This window comes from Sceloporus occidentalis, unplaced genomic scaffold (assembly GCF_023333645.1).
Source record: "Sceloporus occidentalis isolate IW3139 unplaced genomic scaffold, rSceOcc1.0.p SCAF_15, whole genome shotgun sequence".
In the NCBI taxonomy this organism is placed as follows: domain Eukaryota; kingdom Metazoa; phylum Chordata; class Lepidosauria; order Squamata; family Phrynosomatidae; genus Sceloporus; species Sceloporus occidentalis.
This window is the reverse complement of record NW_028316995.1, coordinates 4,394,022-4,416,945: the sequence shown is the minus strand read 5'-3', so window position 1 is coordinate 4,416,945 and position 22,924 is coordinate 4,394,022. Positions and strand designations below refer to the sequence as shown.

Sequence of the window (22,924 nt, the reverse complement as noted above, 5' to 3'; positions counted from 1 at the left end):
ATGAAAAACTCCCAGTGTGCCTAAGTGCAAGTGCTGTAATGGAAGCATAATAATTATAATACAAAATAAACCGCAGCGATTACCTAATTATTTGGCAGTGGCCCAAGTGATATAATTACAGATGAAAGATGATCAGAGACAGCCATAATGTGTATTGTCTGAAAATGAAGGAATGCTCAGGATCACAACAAACTTGTGAATGTGTTACTTTGGTGCTTAACGTGAGCAGGTTTCCCCTACCAAGTAGAGCTGTGGTCCCATCAATTAAACTAGAGGAAAAGAGTATGCGCACAGACAAGGTCATCAACCCTAATTGTGGGTAGTTCTATTCAGTGACGGAACTACTGGGGTCGCAGGGGTCGCGACTGCGACCTGGCCCTGGAGTTCTGCCAGTCAGGGGGGCCCAAGGAGTGCCAAGCGGTCATTTTCAGCAACCCATTGGCACCCTTCTGTCTCCTCTGCTCCCTGCCGCCGCTGCCTGCCTCACCGCTGCCCCGGTGGGAGAGGGTATGTAGTGAGAAGGGGGTAGGAAGAGGGTATATAGTGAGAGGGGGTATAGGGAGAGGGTATATAGTGAGAATGGGGTGGTAGGGAGAGGGTAGATAGTGAGAATGGGGGAGAGGGGGTAGATAGCCTGAGAAGGGGGCGGAGAGGGGGTAGATGTGTGAGAAGGGGGTTGATTGGGTTGGGGGGGTGGGGGGCCCTTAACAGATTCTTGCACCGGGGCCCTGTGGCTTTTAGTTACGCTCCTGGTTCTATTGTTACTTAGTTATCAACCCATGTACTAAAATTGGGCAGTTCTGAGTTAACTTCTGGAATTATGTTAATGTTAGTATACTTTCAATCATCTTTGTCATTTCATTTTTTTATTCAAACCCTTATAGCTTATAGACTTCTATGGACTACCATATGATCCCGCAACATATACTAATTTGGCTAATGTATTGTTGGAAAAAATACTGTATAAAGATTTAATCATCTCTTTCCAGAAGACTTAAGTGGGACGTACAAGATTTCTTAAGTCATCTCCCAATTAAATTATGCTTTATGCGGGGCTATCTCGGCGGTTCTTGCAAGAGAGTCCCTTCTGGTTTAGCCCAATGTGATTGATACACAGTGATATCAGGGAATTGATATGTTCAACTATGTTCAAACTCCTGGTTTAATGATTTAACCCCTTTCTGGGACCCTCAATTCTGTTTCAGTGTTTTATATGTATTCTAAGCAACATAATACCTTTGACTAATTGCATTGCGAAAAAAATACATATTCTCACAAATCTTTTTAACAATATCTCTGTTTTAATAATCTCCACTCGTAGTTGTACCAATTCTACGGACTTTGATTAGTTATACAATTTGTACTCGGTTATTTAATTCACATTTTTAACCTTAGCCAGTCATCTCTAATGTAACTTTTTAATGAGAGATGGAATTACTAAATCATCAACATTAAAGGAATCTCATGCTACAATATTTTCTGCTTTATTATTGAGTTAATGATATTTAAAATATAATTATGTGCAATTCTGTGCATAGCGGAATTCTGTTTCATAACATAGGTAATTTAATTTGCACCCAAAATGGAAATACATGTTTTGGATCTGTTAAATGTTCAATAGTATTTTCAGCATTCAAACATGAATCCAGCATCAGTAGACAGGTGAAGCGACATCAAATGAGTTCTATGCTCCATAAAACCAGAATATTAAAGAAGGGTTTAACATCTGCCAAGCAACAAAATAAATCAAAAATGTAATAAAACAAGAAAAATTGCCTTTTCCAAGATTGTAAATCAATCCAGTTTATCTTTGTATTATTGGAAAAAGATACAACCGCTTGAGCCGTTTATTGGCTTTCCACCCAGAATGTTCTGATTACATAAAGGAGAAGGGCCATTGTTCTTCATATGACTTGCATGAGTCATGGAAATTGAAGAAAATAAATAGAAACATGGACATTTACCGCCAGTTTTTATACTTTTACAGTTTGCAATTCCCACTACAGCTGCCACATTTACATATAGACCTAAAAAAATAACCAACATTCTATTTTTTCTGATATATTTGCCATTCGTGTGCTATATTTGCCATATTTGTTTTTCCTTTCATCCATCTTTGCATAGGAACTAAAATTTGCACAGTTTCCCATATCTGTATTATTTGTAGTCACATTTCACAGAGCATTTGTGAATCTATAATTGCTTCATAGCAGTCATGGAAACATATACATGCTCATCAGGATTGGGGTTAAAAATTGGAATTGGCACTTTAAGGCCAGCGGCTGATATATAAAACCGCTGTGGCCGCCTGTTCTACACTTCCACTTTTTCAGAGTGAGGTCGCAGATGACTACACTCTAAAGTATGAGATCACAAGCAGCCAGCCTGCTACATCCTATAAATGATACAGAAAGCCTGTACTCTGTACTCAGTACATTCAACACAAAATACATTGATACCTTCCTGGTTTATAGGTGACATGGGTTTAGTAAATACCCCCAAGTTAAACATCGTTGATGGATTCCCATTTAAAGTTTGATCTGCTTGAAGAATGGTGAAGTATGTTTAACATCTGTTAAAAATATTTAACTAGTTTTATTTATTTTCATTGTACCCTAGGCTGGCGCTATATACAGTTAATGTGATGTAATATAATGAAGCGCATAACTATAAGCCAACAATAAGCCAACTGTCTGACACTAATACTAATGCACCATACTCCCTATCTTTTCCTATTCACTGGGTCTGAAGAGGTAACCCTTTTATAACATTTTTTATAAAATATTTTCTCCTTGTCTAATTTTGTTGTCTTTCTTTCCTCCTGGTCATAATTGTGATATGCATCAGTTATTTATTTCATATACAACTTTGGTCATTGCCAAGTTAATATATTATTGCAAACTCCATTCCTCTTAGTTGGGTGAGTTGCCCCATCCCTTCATAGCCATGTACTTTGTTTAATTACATACCCATTGAGCACAGATTAACATAAGGGTAGGGAATTTATTTTGTTGGTTATAATTATGCGTATCACAACCTGCTACCACGCATCCCAGAAGTCATGACATTTTACTGCAGTGAACTAAGCATTATTTGGAGTAAGAGTTCCCACATTTGTGTCTGATAAGGATGAGTTGCTAAAATCTTACACCAGTAATTACAGATAACAAAATTTTTTTGTTGCATTCATTTTATGTATGACAGAAATAAAGAATACCAAAGATCCAATGTGACACAACATTTTGTCATCCACTTTTAAGTTCAGTTGTATGTGAATAAGTCTGTACCGTATTGTAGAGTAGACATTCTGTCAAAACACTACTGGTTTTGTATTCTTCTTCACGAATATCAACTCTGCATTAAAACAAGGATTTCCTCAATATAGAATATTACTAGCTAAGCAGGAAAGAGCACATCTATTATAATACTTGCCACTTAGCATTGCATATGATTCATATAATTAGCATATCTCCATCCCTTCATTAATAGTACATATGCAAATAATCTGTCTAACCATATTTTTTAAGGCTGACTATGCAGTTTATGACACTATACATAAGACTTCACATCAAAAATAGACTATTTCAGACTGTGTTGATATGGAAATATGGGTGAATTATGTTCCTTACTTCCAGGATCAGAATGGGTAATAAAAACCAACCTTGGAAATAATTTAACAGTAGTCCCAAATGTCATAATGCCATTATTATGCGTAATATATTTGTATGGTTCTAGATACATACATTATGTTATGTTTTATTAGCCTCCTTAATAAATACACCACCACCTTCATAATTATAGATTTGTGCATTCCGATTCGTACAAATTGAAATTTTGGGGAAATTTGCCAATTTCGTCAACTCGTATGGATGCCTAAAAACTAGGAGGGAGCAGAGACCCCCACATTTTCATTGGCATTTCATTGGTTTTTTTTTCACTCTCACTCCCTCTTACTGGCACTCTCTGTCTTCTTTCTTTGTTTGTGTCTTGCCGTATCTTCTTTCTCTTACTGTTTCAGCATGAACCAGGCCTCCCGGTGCACTTCTACAAAAGGGAGGAGGCTCCAGGCACACCCTCTCCCCTGACTGGAGGAACAGGGGGAGGCTGTCTCTTTGGCGTCGCCCTTTTGCGGAAGTACACTGAGAGGCTAAAATAATGAAGACAATTCACAGAGAAAGAGAAGAGTTTCTGCACCTCTCTTTATCTGCGGCCTCTTGGTGCACTTCCGCAAAAGGGACAGCCTGTCCCCGTTCCTCCCTTCGGGAAGAGGTCGTTTACCTATTGCTTAAGTGCACCGGGAGGCCTGGTTCATGTTGAAACAGAAGGAAAAGGAAGATACGGCCTGGTTTCCAAAGAAGTGGACAAAGGAAAAAGATGTAGGGGGAAGCAGAACAAAGAAAGAAGACTGAATAACAAGAAGAGGCAACAGAAGAAGCAGAGCTGTGGGAAAGGAGACAGGGACACAGAAGCGGTTGGTGGAGAAGGTAGAGAGACATTGAGAAATAGTATGAACGAGAGTGTGTGTGAGTGTGAATGAGAGTGTGTGAGTGACAACAAATTTCATTTCCGAATCGAAAAAACCCTTCAAATGTATCTGGGCCTCACACTCTTCTTTTCCTTTCTTTGTATTTAATCACAAGGCACAATCTAAATGTCATGAAACCATTCATTGTTACTCATAGCTTATCTTCCATATGGTATTTTAAAAGGGTTTATGATTTCTCCACCTCATTTCCCAAATCTAGGATAAACATTTTAATTGATTTACTCTGAAATCTAATTCACACAGATACATAAATCAATAATCTAGTTTTTTCCATTGTGTGCATTGTGACTAACACTGTGAGTTCCTAAAAAAAGGGGAACTCCCACTATAGTGTTTTTTTTAATTATTATAATTATAAAAAAAATTGTGTAATAATGAAAACTATGGAACAATGAAAACTAGTAGCTCTGTAAATAGTACACATTCTTCATAACCAAGCAGGATCCTCAGACCCAAGGTCTATTTTAATAGATTAGCATTGACATAGCCATCTCAGTGTAGTGCTTGGGTAGGGAATGTGTCATTTAAATATCACATGACTACCTAAAATCTGCAGTACTAAACCACATATAATAACCATATAAATTACTATATTAAATGTTTAAAGATAAACACAGTATTTATTTTTTATTTTTTTTAGGAAAACAGATAACAGTGATGTAAGGACTAGATGGGTCAGGATACCAGAAAGCAGCGACGTCAAGGCAGGCAGAGTTAAGATACCAGAGTGCTAACCTAAGATTTTAGGAGCTGACCACCATCCCGCATCATCCAGGGAATTAGCAGGGTGCAATATAGGCTGCAGGGTGCCGAATGTGATGTCACCAGCATTATTTATAGGAGGAAGCAGCAGGTGCAGCTCCACTAGCAGCCAAAAGGGAAGCAAAGGATGCGACCACACGGTTTCTGGATGTCAGGTAAGTCCGGACAGTAGTGTAGAACAAAGGTAACAAATCCGCAAATATCAAAGAATTCCTCAATATTAAAGACAGACTGTGAAATTGCAGATTTTGTTTTTGTTACAAATATATTTATAACTATAATTATCTGCATCTTGCTGCAGCATCATACCTTATAATTTACTGCTCTATCAGGAATAAAGCTTGTAAACAATCTGTAGCTGCATATACTGTCTACTTTAAATGTACATAAAACGCAGCAAGTATCTTACAGAAACCAGCTTTTACAAAGAGATGGTAAGCAATGTGAAGGAACAGGTTTGAGGGGGCTGGTGGTGAGATGGGAGGATGAGAGGACCTCAGAAACTTTGTTCTGTGTTCTGTGGCAACCAATCACATATTTCTATGTAGAGTTAATTTTCAAACGTGCAGACATCGGGTCCTTACTGCTATACAGAGAAACAAAAAAAAATAACATTTGCCTTTTACTGATCTTAACTAACCAACGTACCAACCAGAGTTTTCAATGGACCAAGTGTGTCCTTCTTCTTAATATTATTCTCCTTCTTCTTATTGTTAATATTTTTATTATATCACTAAAGAAAAAAGAATGATGAACCAAATACCAAAATTTAGTTTAGCAGGTAACAACAGGTTAAATAATTGTAAATATCCCTTATGAAAAGACTGTAAGCAGTTTAGTAAGTTACTTGATTGCTTGACCCAAGTTGCATTCTATTTTGTATCTGTATTATGTTTTAAATATGTTAGCACGCTACTTATGTTTTAACGTCCTAGACATAACAGATATACTAATATAGGAAATATGATCTCATTGCCTCCAGACAGAGAAAGGGCACGTGTAATGTCTCTGCAAATGCACTGTGATCCAGTAAACCGAATGTTGTACACAATAAGTCAGCCTCTCTATTAGACTTCCTTGGTGTTTTTACAGCAGTAAGAGCTCCGTGCTGCCTCCAAGTGACTAAATGAACTGTTACCATAGAGCACAACGGGAAAAAGTGAAGATCAAGAGAAAAAGGTACTTACATTGTAAATGTGTTACACCAGTGACACAATCACCTACAACAGTTCAGAACATCATGGTGATGTTTTGAAGCCACCAGGTACTTTTTCCCTACGTTTGCAAAATAAAAACAATTTTATAGTGCATATAATAAAATTCTAAAGTTAAAAGAAGGAGAAAAAACTCTCTTTTTACTCTTTAGTGAAATAATACAGCCCTTAGTAATTAAGCACCAAATGAAACTTCAGCAGAGGTGGAGGACACATTGATTTGTTTAGATGTAATCATGTCATATAATCATAACATTATGTAAGAAACAAATTAGATTGGGTTAAATGATGGTCATGGGAAATGTATAATAAATCTCTATTAGTTACAGACAGAGTCTCTGTACAGATCCTCAGACTCATATACTGTCTATGCCAGCGATGATCACAGCCTAATGAACGGTTAGACAGTGACTTTAGAAAAATTAGCAAAAACATATTTAGAATTTAAAATGTTGATATCCCCACTATATCCTACGACATACAAGAGTGGGAACATGTGTTAAGCTCAAGGCTAGAGTGAAGGTGATGAGGCTGCCCAGCGGGCACATAATGACATCAGTATGGCCTACAGCTGGATCTGAGAGGCGGTTCGCTACGTTTTTTAGCTCACGCAGTGTGCGGACGAGCACCAAGTAACCCTACAGAAATAGCATAGGAACCTTCACTGGTTATACTAAACATAGGGCTCCTGACAAGAGAGTGTGAGTGAGTGTGAGCATGAGTGTGTATTAGTGTATGGTGTTAGAGTGTGTTAGAGATGTTAGACTGTGTGTAAGTATATAGTGTTAGTGTGTGTGGATGTTAGAACGAGTTTGTGTGTTTGTATGAATGTGTGTTACTCTGTAAACGTGTGTGTGTTAGTTAAGGGGTGGGGGGGCTGGGGGCCAAACAAATAACCCAGCATTCACCATTGAGGAATTAATTTAATTCAGTGTTTTGTAAATAAAGCACAAGAAAGTAGTTTTGAGACCAAAAGAGCAAGGAAGGAAGGTGAGAGGGGGAGGAAAAAACAGCATTCATTCATAAATGAGTTAGAGAACATGCCTCTCATATACCACTCAGATTCACATGTTGTGACACACTAAAACATATTGGCTGATTTTGAAGCATATATAGCATCAGTGGTGCTTTATAGGGAAAACCCCTAGCATATGGGTATGGTGGGAGACATAGAAGATTTTTGTTTACAATAGCAATTCATGGAAGAGTGGGACTCTGAGATGCCTTATGGTGCTTCATGAAAATGTACTTGTAAAAGAAAAACATTTTCTAATTTTTAATACAAACTCTTATTTGCCATCCAAGTGAAAATTAAAATGCAGTGTATGGTTAGTAAATAAAGAGAAATATCAGAGTTCTAGGAGTTGTGCTTTTCGAATTCCAGCAAGTTATGGGGAAGAACAGTAACACCAATCCATGAACTCCTTCCTCCAAGGCTTTATTGAGTTGCTGAGCAAACAAGCCTTTCAGAAGCATTATATATATATATATATATATATATATATATATATATATATATATATATATATATATATATATAATGAGACATGTTTACCAGGATCTGCCCAAACAGCAGTTCCCACCTGCATCCAGGCATTTGCTTGTGAACGAAACCTGATTTATTATTACTCTGTGCAGATCTTACTCAGGATCTCATGATCACACGTGTCACTTAAGTCTGATACCCCAGCAGAGTTTCTAGGAAATTCTTCATGGCAGCTGATGCTATAGCACAGCACACAGGACCAGGTACAGCCTACACCCAGGAGCCATGCACAGGGAGTGTTATGCTCAATACTTGCAAACATGCAGATGCATTTACTGAACGTGTCAATGCACCATACAGCACAGCTATAGACTGGGAACAAGAAGATGCACAGATGATCTGAAAAAAGTCAAAGGAAGAAACAGGGTGCTTGGACCGTTACTCCATGAGCATGTCTGAGTAAAGGGACTGGGAACAAAGGCTGCAGCTGCACAGTCTCCCTGTGTTCAGTGCTGAATGCTGACCTAACCAGAACTGGATGGGGTAGGACTCTGCTCTCCAAGGTGCTGAAAGGAGCCAAGGCTTCAAACTGCAAGGGAAACTATACTAAGCTGATTATGCAACAGCAACCAGATCAGCTCAAGGCTCCAGAATGCTTTCCACGATCTTGGAACACAAAGCAAACGCCTTATTTTATAGCTTTGTAATATTCCTGACTGCAGCAGAGTCTTCAATGAAGATCACCAAAGGCACCAGGTAAAAAAGGTACTTTTTACATTATCCCCTATGCAAGATATAACCTTCTTCTGATCTATGTGCTGCTGAAATAGATTTTTTTTTATTTTTTTTTTGGCAGAGAAAGGGTTCCTAACTGATTGTTGTACTGAATTATGATTTTTATTTATGCAGAACTCAAAGGGATTGTATTGTACCATATTTATTAAACTGCAGCCCCTGGAATAGATAGACACAGGGTAAAGCTGTCCCTTGGGTGTACGGTTTGCCTGCCTGTCAAATGTATGTATGTGTAGGGTCCTCATTCCAAATGTATATGGATGTTGAAGTTTGTTAACCATGTATATATGATTTTTCTTGTATTTTACTTGCAGAACATACAATATAAGGAAGTTTCCTGTTATTATTTTTATTACAAGATATAACAGGACATGAAAACTGATATAGAGGAGATACAGAGAAGTCCTGTTTTCTGTGATCCAAGGATGTTACATTCACCTGACATGTTTTTCATATCTTAAAATGTCACATTGTAAAAAGAACAGGACGTAGCGGATTATATTTTACAAAGATTTGCCTTAGCCATATGGAAATGCTTTAATTACTAAGCTGTGGATAAATAGTGCTTATCAGTTTATGTGAACTTTGCACAGCAAGGGAAATGTGTTATTTCCATGGATGGAATCATCAAGGGAAGCTGGATTCATAACCATGGATAAAACAGTTAAGCAATTTCCTTAATAACACCATTGGGGGAGAAAAACATACCTCTATGTGCTTATGCACCAAGTCAAGGTTTAAAAAATGTCATCCCAATTACATTATTTTTGATGGAACAAAGGAATTATAACCAGCCTTGATTTATCACTCAGAATGTCCAGTTCCTTCAATGAGATCTGGTCCAGAATATATGTACCCATTATTAAACTTGCATCTGTAATATAAAGAATGAAAGATATGCATCAGTTGTACTTTCCATATAGGCTTCAAAGACCAATTACCCCAACTTAGATGATCCTTTGTGTCTGCTGAAATGGAAGCTAGTGAGGAATGAACTGCAATGCTCTTCTGGAAGTCCTCTTATGAAGTGTGATCCAATGCCTTTCTATCCAATGAGGTGTTGGTTGCTGTCAACCTGCTCAGTGGTGCTGAAATTTGGATGATGTCTAGCAGGAGAACGAAAGGCTGCTGCTGCTTGTTACCATTTAATGAAGACAATGGTCGTTTTCTGCTATTAGCCATCTTCATTGTAGTTTACCTCATTGCTGGAGCTACTGTTTTTTCAACCATAGAGAGGCCCTCTGAAACACTGGCTCATAACCGTTGGAATAAGATACTAAGGAACTTTAGTGATTCATTCAATATCAGCATCCAAGAACTTCGATCCTTCCTAAAAGATTATGAAGCAGCAATGGCTGCAGGGATTAGGGTTGATGCCCTCAGACCAAGGTGGGACTTCACTGGAGCTTTCTACTTTGTAGGGACAGTTGTGTCAACTATAGGTAAGATATTATGAAACAGTCTTTTTCAAATGTTGTTCTCATGAGGTGGTATATATAGCATGTCATTGGATATGAAATACTAAGGGATTTCATTATGTATAGCCTAGAGGAGAGGGGAGATTTGATAGAAACATTTAAATACTTAAAGGGATGTAACACAGGAGAGAAGTTTCAAAGGAGAAATATTAGAATAAGAGGCCATAGTCTAAAACTGGAAGGTCGGCTGTTTAAATGTCATGTAATGATGTTTTATTTTATTATATTCAGAGGGTGGTAGATATATGGAACAGCCTCCCATCACAAGTGGTAAAGGCTAATAGAGTTGAAGAGTTTGAACATGTATGGGGTAGGCATATAATAAAAAGCAAGAACGAAGGGCTGCTTATGATCTGAGTTTCTACATTGGCAAAAATGGGCAGATTAGATGGGCCATATGATTCTCATCGGCCATCAAATTCAATGTTTCTATGATTTAAAAATATCAAGAATAATATTAACCTACACAGTAATTTTTTTAACTGTAAGTTGTTATGGCAACTAGATTGAGTATCTGGGTTTGATGGTTTCCTCAGTATGTTCCTGCCATGTTTCTAAAGCATTTAACTCAAATACTGCAGCGTAGCACAAGCTCCTGTATAGCGTAACATATTACATACTATGTGTATTGATCTGTTGGAGAAAATCCTGAAATTAAAGCATTCATCTTGATTTATATTTTTACATCATTATAGTTGAGGGGTGGTGAATTGTCCTTTATGTTACTATAATTTTACTGCAAAGGATTTGTAATGAGGTTTTAAATAAAAAAAGATTTTTACAGTAAAACTGACATAGAAATTGCTGTATATTCCTTGTTTGCATCAACAAATTGCATGCAATTTATCATATATTATTTTCCCCTAGCATTTTTCAACAGGGTCAAGTTGCAACATACACCAGGTCCCATGAGTAAATACCTTCTGCATCTCCTTAACTTCTGCCCCTACAAAAAATATGTCAAGTTTGAAGAATAAGTATTAAGTCAGTGTGCAGTTATAGATAGCCAGGGACGTAACGGAGGAAAACTATGAGTAAAAATGTAATTAAAAAAAAAATATATTAATAAAAAAAAATCCCTAGAATTGCAGTGGTGGCTAATTTTCATTGGTTTCTCGCATGGCTGACCATGTGCTATCAGCCTTGTTGTCTTCTGCCTTAAAGATTTTTGGCAGTCGTCTAAGATGACATGAAAAATAACACCTATTTGCTGCTGTTAAAAGGGATAAATTATATTAATTGCATCTAAAAACATCGTTACACCCAAACCCTTATGTGGGGTAAAATGCAAGGAGGGTGAAGTAGATTGACAGTACATAGTATCTTTATTAATGCATTTTTCAAGTCACCATGCATGCTTTATAACGGCTTTATTCAAAAGCACCGGATTTAACGTACTGTTGGACACAGAAAATCCATTATTTAATGTATATTCGATACCCTGAAATAATGTTTCATAATGTGGTCGTTTCTTTCATTGACTGCAACCAATAGAAGTGTTTTATATATAGTATATATAGCCCCAGTTTAACTATTAATTGTATATTATATGGTAAATATTCTACTGTATGGAAAGATAGTTTATTGTTGTTTATTTAAAGGAGGAAAAAAGATAGAACCAGAGGCCATAATCTAAAACTAGAGGATCGGACGTAATGTAAGGAAGTTATATACGTTAGCGAGCGGGTGGTGGGTAAGTGGAACAGCATCCCTGGTAGAGGCTAATACGGTATGGGACAGGCATATGGATGTTCCAAATCTAAGGCAAAACCAAGGACTGATTAAGGTTCACAGTGGGAAAACAGGCAGACTGGATGGGCCAAATGGTTCTAATCTGCCATCTATGTTTCTATGTTTACCTTTCTATGAATCAGGGGTATCAGGGGCTAAAAAGGGGGGTGAGATTAGTGTTACTTGTTCATATTGCAAAAGTTAGGAAAAGAGTAAAAAAAAGTATATGATTCTTAGTAAAAGCAGAACCGGGCATGATTAGACCTTTGTGTTGTCTTTTTATTTTAAATTTTGCTTTGTATTGAACCAATTTGGATTTTGATTTGAACTAATTTCACATTATTGAACTATTTCTAGGGTTTTTGTGTCAATTGTTGCTCACTGCTGAAAATGTGTACCTGGAAAAAAAGTAAAGGCAAACAAAGACATATGATATCTTGTTACGTTATTCACACTTCTCCTTTGCGAGTTGCGGTTATTTAAATTTCTCATTTTCAGTACTTTTCCTTTGTAATCATTTTCTCTGTGCAGCCGCCTTAGCACGATTAACCGAGAGTCTAGCCACAGGAGAAGTCTTCTTGCTCCCCTTGACACATTTTTTAAGTCTCTCTTGCAGTAATATAGTATTAGACAAAAAAAAAACCATTCATTATGCATAAAACATTTTGGTGGAGCAAATCAGCAAAAATGTGTCATGCAAACTAATGAGAGAAATCAGTGGATTTCTCCAGATTTATCATGTTGCACTTCGATATGTCCAGTTTTCCTTTGATGTTTATGACCAGTGATGTTAAATGAGGAATGGATCTTAAACCGGATTTTAATATTACTGGCTCTATCTTTATTAAGGAATAATTCTGTTGAAACACATTGCCATTTGTTGAAATTGCTAGCCGGCCTCTAAATACCAATGCAAGCTACTGAAATAATAGGCTGATAAACAAGAGATTTTTAGAGATTGTATTAATAATTTCTTGCTCTACACCTGGTCTCTCAAATGACAAGTCAATGACTTCACTTGTGCACATGTCATCATATATGAAGCTGTCTTTAAACGAAGGTGTGCTTCTTATAATGACTATTTAATTAATTTCATTCCAGATGTCTAGGGAAAATTAAGTTTAACATGGCACTAATCAATTCGCCATTGTCTTTGACATATTAAAAAGGAATATACCAAACAAGATCTAATTTCCAATCCAATTTGAGGTTCCAGCCATTGATCACTTGTGGAGCGTCGAACGCTGGTTATACTTGGGTGCATTTGTCAATGCAAAGGTGCTTTCCAAGAATAATTTTGGAATGACATTGCAAAAGGGAGAGGAATGACACTTCCAAAGGCACACGTTAGTTGTATAACTACAGTGTGTGTGCTTTTGGAAATATCATTCCTGGAGAGCAGGATCAGTCTGAATGTCCTTACGTGGTGCTTTTTACCACTCTTTTAATGGTATCTTTACAGTGAGTCTTGTAGGTTCCATTTTGCCCATGACCATAGCAGGTGTCATGTTCTATTTTAAAATAACCTGTATCTTCAGCTGTTTACACCATGAACATGCCATTGATAATCAAGGTGTGTTTATAGCTGGCCAAGTCGGCACAGGCTTGATCCCAACAAGCAAACACATATTTCATTTAGCTGGTTTGCAGCTCACTGTGCCAAGCTGGTTCTATAGCGAGGCACCAACTTGGGGCTATAGCGAGGCACCAACCTGGGGCTACAGCGAGGCACCAACCTGGGGCTACAGCGAGGCACCAACCTGGTTAATGCCACACCTGGACCACCAATCCCCAGCTGCTATTTTTTGAAAAAGGCAATTATTTATTGATTAATTTATTGCTTTTCATGGGGTGGCACATTTACACCCGGAACCTGCATGTCACAAGTGCTGCTGCATTGTGGTTCTGTTCACGTTGTGCTGAATGCTGCCATTTTCATTTCCCAGGGAAGATTTACTTTTTTTTCCCCTTTCTAAGCAGGAAATATTACAGGGAGCAGCAATGCTAAGTTTTTCCCAGGCATTTGCCTGCTGATGTCCTTCTTTTATTGAATCAAGTACTGTTTCTCTCAGCAACGACAATTATTTACCTTACCGGCAGCTGCAGGTAGTGCACTTATATGTTTGGGCTTGTGCAAGTTCACCTGCTCCCAGTGCAAGATTCATTATTGAACCCCGTCGGTATCAATCTGGCATTAGGCATGGTCCTTGATAAAGAAGATTGATTCCCTGTATCTTTGTATCTTTCTTTTATATCTATATGAAGATTGTTGGCAGATGTGTGGCACAATATGGCACATAAACCTGCTAAACCGGCTAACATGCCATAAAGCCAAACGTGATGAAACTAAGGTTCCCCCAAAAGGCTGAAGGGGTAAATTGGTAAACATGGGAACAATGCCTATCGAAAGAAACGGTGTGACTGTCCCTTTAAGGAAACTATGCCTTTACTGTTTATTACTTTTATTCCTATAATTCATTTCCTCATTGACAACCAATGCCTGCTTTGTTAACAGCATTTCCTTGATCACTCTGGCATTCCCTTTGTACTTAAGTCTTACAGTGTTTCTGGTACATGATATAAATAACTCAATACAAGTCAATAATTTACAGCAACAATTTGCTGCCCAAGTTACTTGAGAGCGCCCAGGATCTGTCTCTTTTACAACAAATATAGCTCATGCTGACACCTAACAATAAAAAAATCCAGAAGAGATTCTACTTCAAAGAAAATCTGACTTTTTATGGATCATACAGCCTATATGATATAAAAATTATACATAGTAAATGTTAAGTATGCATAAAAGATTTAAATCATTTTCATTACCCAGAACATACATACATTTTACATGGCTGGAATATTAAAAAAAACCTATTTTCTAACAATTACGGTAAATGCATGCTTCCCAAACTCACTATAATTCATATGAGGCCTAAGCTGGCCATCTGGCACACTGGGCAAATATTTGCTAGGCTGGTGGCACACAAGCTCCCCATACTCACCCGACCTGCACTGCTGCATGCTGGGTAAATATAAAAAATGTAATGTGGAGCCACTTATATCCAGATGGCTGTCAAACTTCGGCACTTTTGGTAGCTGCTGGCCTTAAAGTGCCAAAGACACCTAGTCATCCCCAGTCCGGCCCTGATATGAAGTACCAGGGAATAAAATTAAGTTTTTCATTTGGGGGCTTGATATATGTTCCTTCAAATCAGATAAAAGTATTTGATGTTAATACCCAAGTCATTACAGTGTTTTTAATGTAGGCTAAATCTGTTGTCTTATTATATATATTGGAACCCAGTGAACCATAGAGGTCAAGGATCATTTCTAAATATTAGCGTCTGGTTGCAAGACTGAGAGTGGTTAGCGACCCCCACTTGGAGTTAGGATAAGGGTCCAGAACTGACATTTGCGTGTACACAAGCTATGAAGGAAGGACATTACCGTCCACGCATCTGCCTTAACTACAACAAAATTAAAGATACTAATATCTGGGAAGGGTGGGGGATCTTAGGCCTAGAGTCCTTGCCCTTTCATTTATTAAGGACATATATATCTAGCTAAAGGTTAGTGGACCCACGGCATGGGATAGAAATTGAAGAGAAAATATCCAAGATTCTACCAACCGGAAAATATGTGTTTTTCAGAAATGTTTATGATGCCTGTGAATACATAAGAGCAAATGACATAAAGATCTTTGACTCTTGGTGAGATTTATATCTAGATCCACTCTTGAAAATGATTAAAATGATAAAAAAGAATGTGTTACATTTTATGTTTTGACCCTTTTATAGAAATCCTACTGGTTTTCATAACCTCTCGAAATACACTTCATCGCGCTCATTCTCTCCGGTGGTTTATATGGTCAGTATAGATACATTCTTTTATTGTAAATATGTTTCTTTCTCTAGGAATCCTTGACGCATATTGTCATCTGTTTGGACGATAACATTTGTGAATGACGGTTACAGACCAACAATGCTTATCCTCCGGATTTCTATTTCTATCAAACGTGGTGCTTAAATTGCAGACTTCATTTGACACACGCACATATATATATATATATAGACACTTGTTTAATCTAATGATGACAGAAACATGATAAAATCTGAGCATCATAGTGTGAAAGATCAATTCTGCGACTAATAAGTGAACTCATACTTTTCTACCATGTAGCCCAAGTGATCAATATAAAATATTCATTGTTACCTGGCATACTGTCTTCCGTTTTTAATGTTTACAAGCAGTATGCTAAGAAGATGTAAAGCGATGGTGGTGTAGCCCATGAGCGTTAAATAATAATGTGATTATTCCTATCGTCTAATGTCCCCAAGGGCCTCAACCTGCCAGACTTTTCACAAAATATCAAAACATGAAGCTAATGAATTAACTTTGCACTTCACTGAACTAGTATTAGTTGCAAGCTTTTTCTGCTCAATGCCTTTTCTAGTCTTCAGAGAAAAAAATAGGCAAGTTTAAATTAACTAAATAATCCTGTATTTCTTAACAGTATCTAACTAAAGGAACCCTATTGGAAATCCCAGTAGTGGATGTCCCTTTCCTTCAACTGTAGGGCAATAAAGGCTTTTCTTGAGGCCAGATTCTCAAGGTCACACAGTGATATATAATTGGTGTGTTTGCTACCAGTATATTATTGTTGATATCCCTGCTTGAATGCAGGACCGGTATTAAAGCTATTTGGGTAACACATTTGACGAGTCACTACATAGGGCTTTTAAAGAGTTAATATTTCAAGAGTCTCAGGGTCAGCTCATTCAGAAAGTTCCCATGTCTGATGATATCATATCTTGTTGGCCAGCAGCATGTGCAAGAGCATAACAATCATAGACACAGTGGTGGCACTGATAAGCTGTTTGTGGGCAAAGGTGCTACTCACAAGCTGTTTGGGGACAAAGCTGGCACTGTGGGAAATTTTCATACTAACATGTACCCACTAGGAAGAGGCAGGGAGACATGATAAAACATACAAAATATGTATGGTTAAATAAAAGCCAAAGAGAGAAGCAGTTTTAATAAACAGAGGAGCGCCAGAACTAGAGGCTTGATATAAAGTTAGATGGCGGATGGCTGATTGAATGGATGATTTTCAGTAAGAGCAGTCGACCTAATCTGTAGATGCCTTTAATAGATGAAAAATAGTTGGCTTCCTTCTGTGCTAACAAAGAAAAAACAACAAATTAATATGCAGAAATAATACCATCGTGAATTTATTTCAGCAAAATATAAGAAAATGCTATTTTTGTTCCAATTTTTTCTATTCGTTTTTTAAATCCTCCCATATTCATATTGCATTAGGTTGTCCTCTACAGCTGAATCTATTTTTAGCCCGTGGAACAAGCTTGTTTCCAGGAAAACCCTACTCTCTGTTTATACATGGTGAGATGACTGTCAAATGTTATACGTTTTAAGGTCGTTCAGAAGAAGATGCAGCATCATCTGTTAGATGTTTTTGGGCCTTAGTAAAAAAAAAAAAAAAAAAAGCATTTTTTTCGTTCATTAGGTAATGAGTCTAGGAAAAGAATCTTGTCGTTGAAATGATGTAACAAATACATGTAATTGTCAAGTAGGCAGAATAGTTGGACATTTACTTTAAAAGTGAAGGCATAATTGAACAGACATACTATTCCATTTAGCATGAAAACTCAGTTACAATGTTACATTTTTGAATTTCATATGATATCATTAATCTGCATGAAGGCACACAAACTTTTACTGTGTCTCAGTTCAGACGTTGTTTGGCCATTAAGAGTGACTTTTATTCTTTTAACAACTGTTATTATCAAGCTGGTTATATGTAATCTCTTTTGGTTGCAACATGTATATATATATATATATATATATATATATATAATGTTTCTCTGCAGCAAGCATAGAGTTTTTCTGAGAGCCCTTAGATAATAATTTTTACTTGTAAAAAGTGGCCCTATTTACTTAAAAAAAATTCAACAGGGTCAGTCACAACAGAATCCAACTAGAAGAACTTGCATAAGCCAACTTGCATAAGACGAGAATCTTGAGATAACCTAAAAAGAGAGCTTGCCCTCCAATGGACTACAACTGGGATTAATATTATTTATTTAGGTATAATAATTCCACCAAATGTTGATGATGTCTTAGAACGAAACTATTCTACGTTGCTTAAGGATCTACCTTACAACTGAGACAATTGTAAGCACAAGAGACCAAGAATATCAAGATACCTACTATATATAATAACAAAAACCAAGAGGGCATGGGTTTACCAAACTTGGCCAAATATCAACAAGCTAGTTTGCTGTCACGTGCACATATATTACAGACTGAATCATCTAAAAAAAAGAGATTGGTTATTGAACACAAAATTTGGGGGATTGACAATCAGAACTTGGGGTCAATCACAGAGACCTTATAAAGTTAATAGAGAATTTGAACTCTCAAATGCTATGACACATCATCTATAACTGGTCAAACGTTTAACTGAGAATTAAAACAAACAATAAATGTATAAAGTTCACTCCTTTAGAAGTAAGAGAGTGTAATATTATTATTTATTGTTTTATATAGCGCCATCAAATTCCGTAGCGCTGTACAATGGGTAGGCAGGACATAACAAGTAGTATGTAACATAACAAATTGACTTACAGAGACAACAGGTGAGGAGGGCCCGGCTCAATGAGCTTACAGTCTACATAGACATGAAATTACTTTCTAATATGATAGACATGAAAATATGGAAAATCTTTATCCATACACATTGATTGTAAAGAATGGGATTATAGTTGGTCACAAATTAATAAAATAGCACATTGTCTGACCATACAAGAACTCCACTATGCCATTTTGCATAGATGTCATTATACCCCCCCCCCCCCAAATTTGATCTGCCAGCTTCCCCTCTGTGCTGGAGGTGTAAAAATCTAATGCACATATTCTGTGAAAAAAAAATCAATCTGGGAAAAAAAGCGTTTGAGGTAATATCTGATTTGACGAGTTGTACAATGGCCTTTCAACCAGTAAAAGCTTTATTCCATTCAGAGTTCAGTAATCTTTTTCCTAATGACAGTGAGGATGAGATAAATTGCCCAAATTCTGCACATTCAACATATTTTTTATAATATCTGGAAAGAATCGTTACAGGAATTCCCTGATAGTACCTAAAATCGATTATCTATCATTTTTTTCTTCTGTCTATTACGGCCCTCCACACTATAAACTTATTTTATAATAAATGTATATAAGGCTACCTAAGAAAGTTATTATTTCTACAAATAATACTTTAATGCGGCAGCCTTAAGTAATATAATGAATTGTTAAATGCTTTTTTATGGTATGTATTTTTGTAATTAACATAATAAATACTTTATTTAATACTTCCCCTCATTTATTCATGTTTTAAATTTTTTTCTCCATCGCTATTTTCCTTCCTGTCTCAACATATATTTTTAAACCCCGTCCTTGTGTCTTTTTCTCCCCACAATTTTTACTTGTTTTATGTAGCATTTTCAATGACCTTTCATTTCTGTAACCCCTTTACCTCCCTTACTTATTTTTCCAATTTAGTTCTTATCCATGCAGGCAGATGAATCCAATCTGGTCTGCGGGTTGACATATCTGCTCAGAGTCTTTATCTGTAAGTCAGTGCTCTAAATACTAAGCAGACAGTGAGTAAAGATGTCATCTCAGTTTTCACCAAACTGCAAGTGCTTGCTAGTGGGCAAAAAATGTTTGCAGCAGCTAATTTGCGCAGGTTGGACCCAAGTCCAAATTCACTAAAGTGAACTCATATTTGCTGGTACAAAAAATAACTCAAATGGCAAATACTTGACTGCAGAAGAATCAAGAGTATGCAAGCTGAACAAATAAGCAATTTGCAGATTTCTTAACGCATGTTACAAATGTGAGGTGAAAGGGGGTTGTGAGGTATCTTGCGAGCCCGTATCAAACATAATTTAAAAAATAAATGAATATTAATTGAAATAGAAATGCGGGTCCACTGAACCATATATTAATGGATTGAAGTAAAAAAAAAGGGAAGCATAAATAAATACATTTAAAAAACTTATCTACCCCCACCTTTAAGTCCACCACAAAGGGGAGGATGAGGTCCATCCAAGCACCCTACTGATGCCAAGGTGGAGGACATTAAAAATCTCTGTCCATCCTCTTGACATTCAAAGCATTCAAACCTGTGGGGAAAACTATGAACACTAATCTTTCCAGGGCCTGTCCAGTGATGATCAAGTCATCAATCCGCATTTTCAGTCCAAAGAAAGAGACCATGCAAAAAAAAACCAAAAAAAACACCAACGCAACAGAAACAAATATCTGTTGCGAAAAAATGTAAAAGCGATCCATCTATGCAAGATTGTAGTGAATTGAAAAATGGCTACTGGTTGCCTAGGGCCATGTGTCCCAATACCTGTAGTCCCCAGTGTGTGAAAGATACATTGCACTCTCCATTGACTTGAACAGGCCCCACTGAAGTCTACGGACACCATTCAAGTCTATGGGTCCCTTGGAGGATACAATGTGTGTTGCCATCAGGAACCAATGGATTACTTTTGTAGGTTTCATGACTCATGGAACGTGCATGCCCTCACATAAAGCTCACAACATTTTGAGTCATAGCCACTTCAATGCTCTCATTCATATTTTAGTGAATACCTAGTGAGTTGTTTTGCTAGGTTTGGCATGCAACTTCAGTCCAGTCTGGTCCATGTAAGTTCTTAGTGAATAGACCCCAATGGCTGCATGCCAAAACATCACAAATCTTTTCAAACTGTGCTATGTGTAAAGATACTATTACCGTATTTGCTCGATTATAAGACGAGGTTTTTTTCAGAGCAAATGCTCTGAAAAATACCCCTCGTCTTCTAATCGGGGTCGTCTTCTAATCAGACCTCAAATAGAGTCTGATTAGGAGACTAAGATCCAGATCCCCCGCACCGCTGCAGGGGACCTGGATCCTCCTGTCTCACCCCCCCCCCCCATCATACACACACTTACCGGTGCTTCCTGCTGTATTGCCGGGGCAGCGGGTTGACGTCTACGCGATCCGCGTAGACAACGTCCGCTGCAGCCGGAAGGAGGTGTGGCTAGCAGCGGGGGTTGTCTGCGTCCGTCGCGCAAACCTTCCCCGACTGTCAGAGATCAGAGTTCCCCGCACCGGTGCGGGGAACTCTGATCTCTGACAGCCGGGGAAAGTATACGCGACGGACGGATACAAACCCCCGCTGCCAACTCCACCTCCTTCCGGCTGCAGCAGAAGGCGACGTCAACCCGCTGCCCCGGCTGGAAGCACCGGTAAGAGAGGGCTGAGAGGGGAGGGGAGGGGAGAGTGTGTGTGTGTGTGTGTGTTAGTTAAATGGGGGTATAGGGTGTGTGTGTGTGTGTGTGTGTGTGTGTTAAATGGGGGCATAGGGCATTTCTGGAGTGGCGTTAAGGGGGCATTTAATAGAGCACTCTGCCTCCTGAAATGCCTTATACACCTATATGCCACTCTGCCCCATAATATGCATTTTAACCCCCTAAATGCCAGAGTGGCATATAGGGGTATAAGGCATTTCTGGAGGCAGAGTGCTCTATACAATGCCTTTTAACTCCCTTAATGCCACTCTGCCTCCTGAAATGCCTTATACCTCCCTATATGCCACTCTGCCCCATAATATGCATTTTAACCCCCTAAATGCCAGAATGGGATATAGGGGTATAAGGCATTTCTGGAGGCAGAGTGGCATATAGGGGTATAAGGCATTTCTGGAGGCAGAGTGGCACATAGGGGGTCAAAAGGCATACCATGGGGCACAGTGGCATATAGAGGGTTAAAAGGCATATCATGGGCCACAGTGCCATATTGGAGTGGCAAGCCTGGGGGCAGATGTGCGTAACTGGGGGACAGGTTGGAAAATACAAGAAATAAAAACAAAAAAAATATTTTTCTCAATCATAGCTTTTATTAAAAAAAATAGTTTACATGAATTAACATTTACTGGTAAAACTTTTTTCCTTTAGGGTCGTCTTATATTCAGGCTTTTTCTTTTTTTCCTAAGTTAATATTCAGATTTTGGGGGGTCGTCTTATAATCAGGGTCGTCTTATAATCGAGCAAATACGGTACTTTTGGCAGCATGAAAAAAAATGTCTCAGAGAGCTACTTTTGCAATTGTTGCTTCTGTCTGTGCTTGTCAAAGTGAAAATTTAATACAGATAACTTCATCTATTCTTTATTAACATGATAAACAGAACACTGTTGTTGCCATCAGTCTACAAATTGCAAGCTGGGATATTGACTTTTACATAAAGTCTGTGATACGTTCATTTACAACATTGCAAAGTTAAATTATTGGTGACAGCAACAGCTCTCAAGGCTGATAACCTACAACATGGTCATCAGGATACAATTTTTGTTTGCAGTGATAAGTTACTGGGTGAAAGTTTTACGTCCGTTAACAATTGTTGTGAAGAAAAGTCATGCAGAAATAGAAATTGATTGCTAACATAAGAATAAAAAAAGGTTAAGATTTTACTTTGATAGTGAAGTTTGGTAAAATATAATTTGTTAAATGGGCAAAAACATGTTATTTATGCATTTGTTTATGTTTCTTTATTGTTAGTTTTTTTTTTTTACTAATCTCTATTGAGTACTTTATTTTATATTATCTGGAGTATTTCTAAGAGAAACCTGCCTGGGAGACGTAATGCAATAATAATAATAGAAAAACTCAATTTTGATTAATTTCATATTACCAACTCCATTACAGCTTGTTTAAATTACGGTAGTTGTCTTCAATATATTCTTAACAATTTATAACCAATTCCTCTTCTTAGATTAGCATCGCAGCAGGAAATCATTTTGTAAGGTGGCTGCTTCCTTTTTATCTATATAATGTTGGTATGCTAAATAAGTTGGG

General features: G+C 37.6%; 1 protein-coding gene across 1 annotated transcript in view; it reads left to right on the top strand.

Annotated features, from left to right (window-relative positions):
* The first annotated feature begins 9,902 nt into the window (after positions 1 to 9,902).
* Positions 9,903 to 22,924, top strand: part of LOC149303166 (potassium channel subfamily K member 12-like) — a 38,358-nt gene continuing 25,336 nt past the window's right edge. Inside the window, exon 1 of the mRNA XM_089481645.1 lies at positions 9,903 to 10,245. Coding sequence (XP_089337771.1) covers positions 9,903 to 10,245 — 343 coding nt within the window. The remainder of the gene's footprint in view (positions 10,246 to 22,924) is intronic.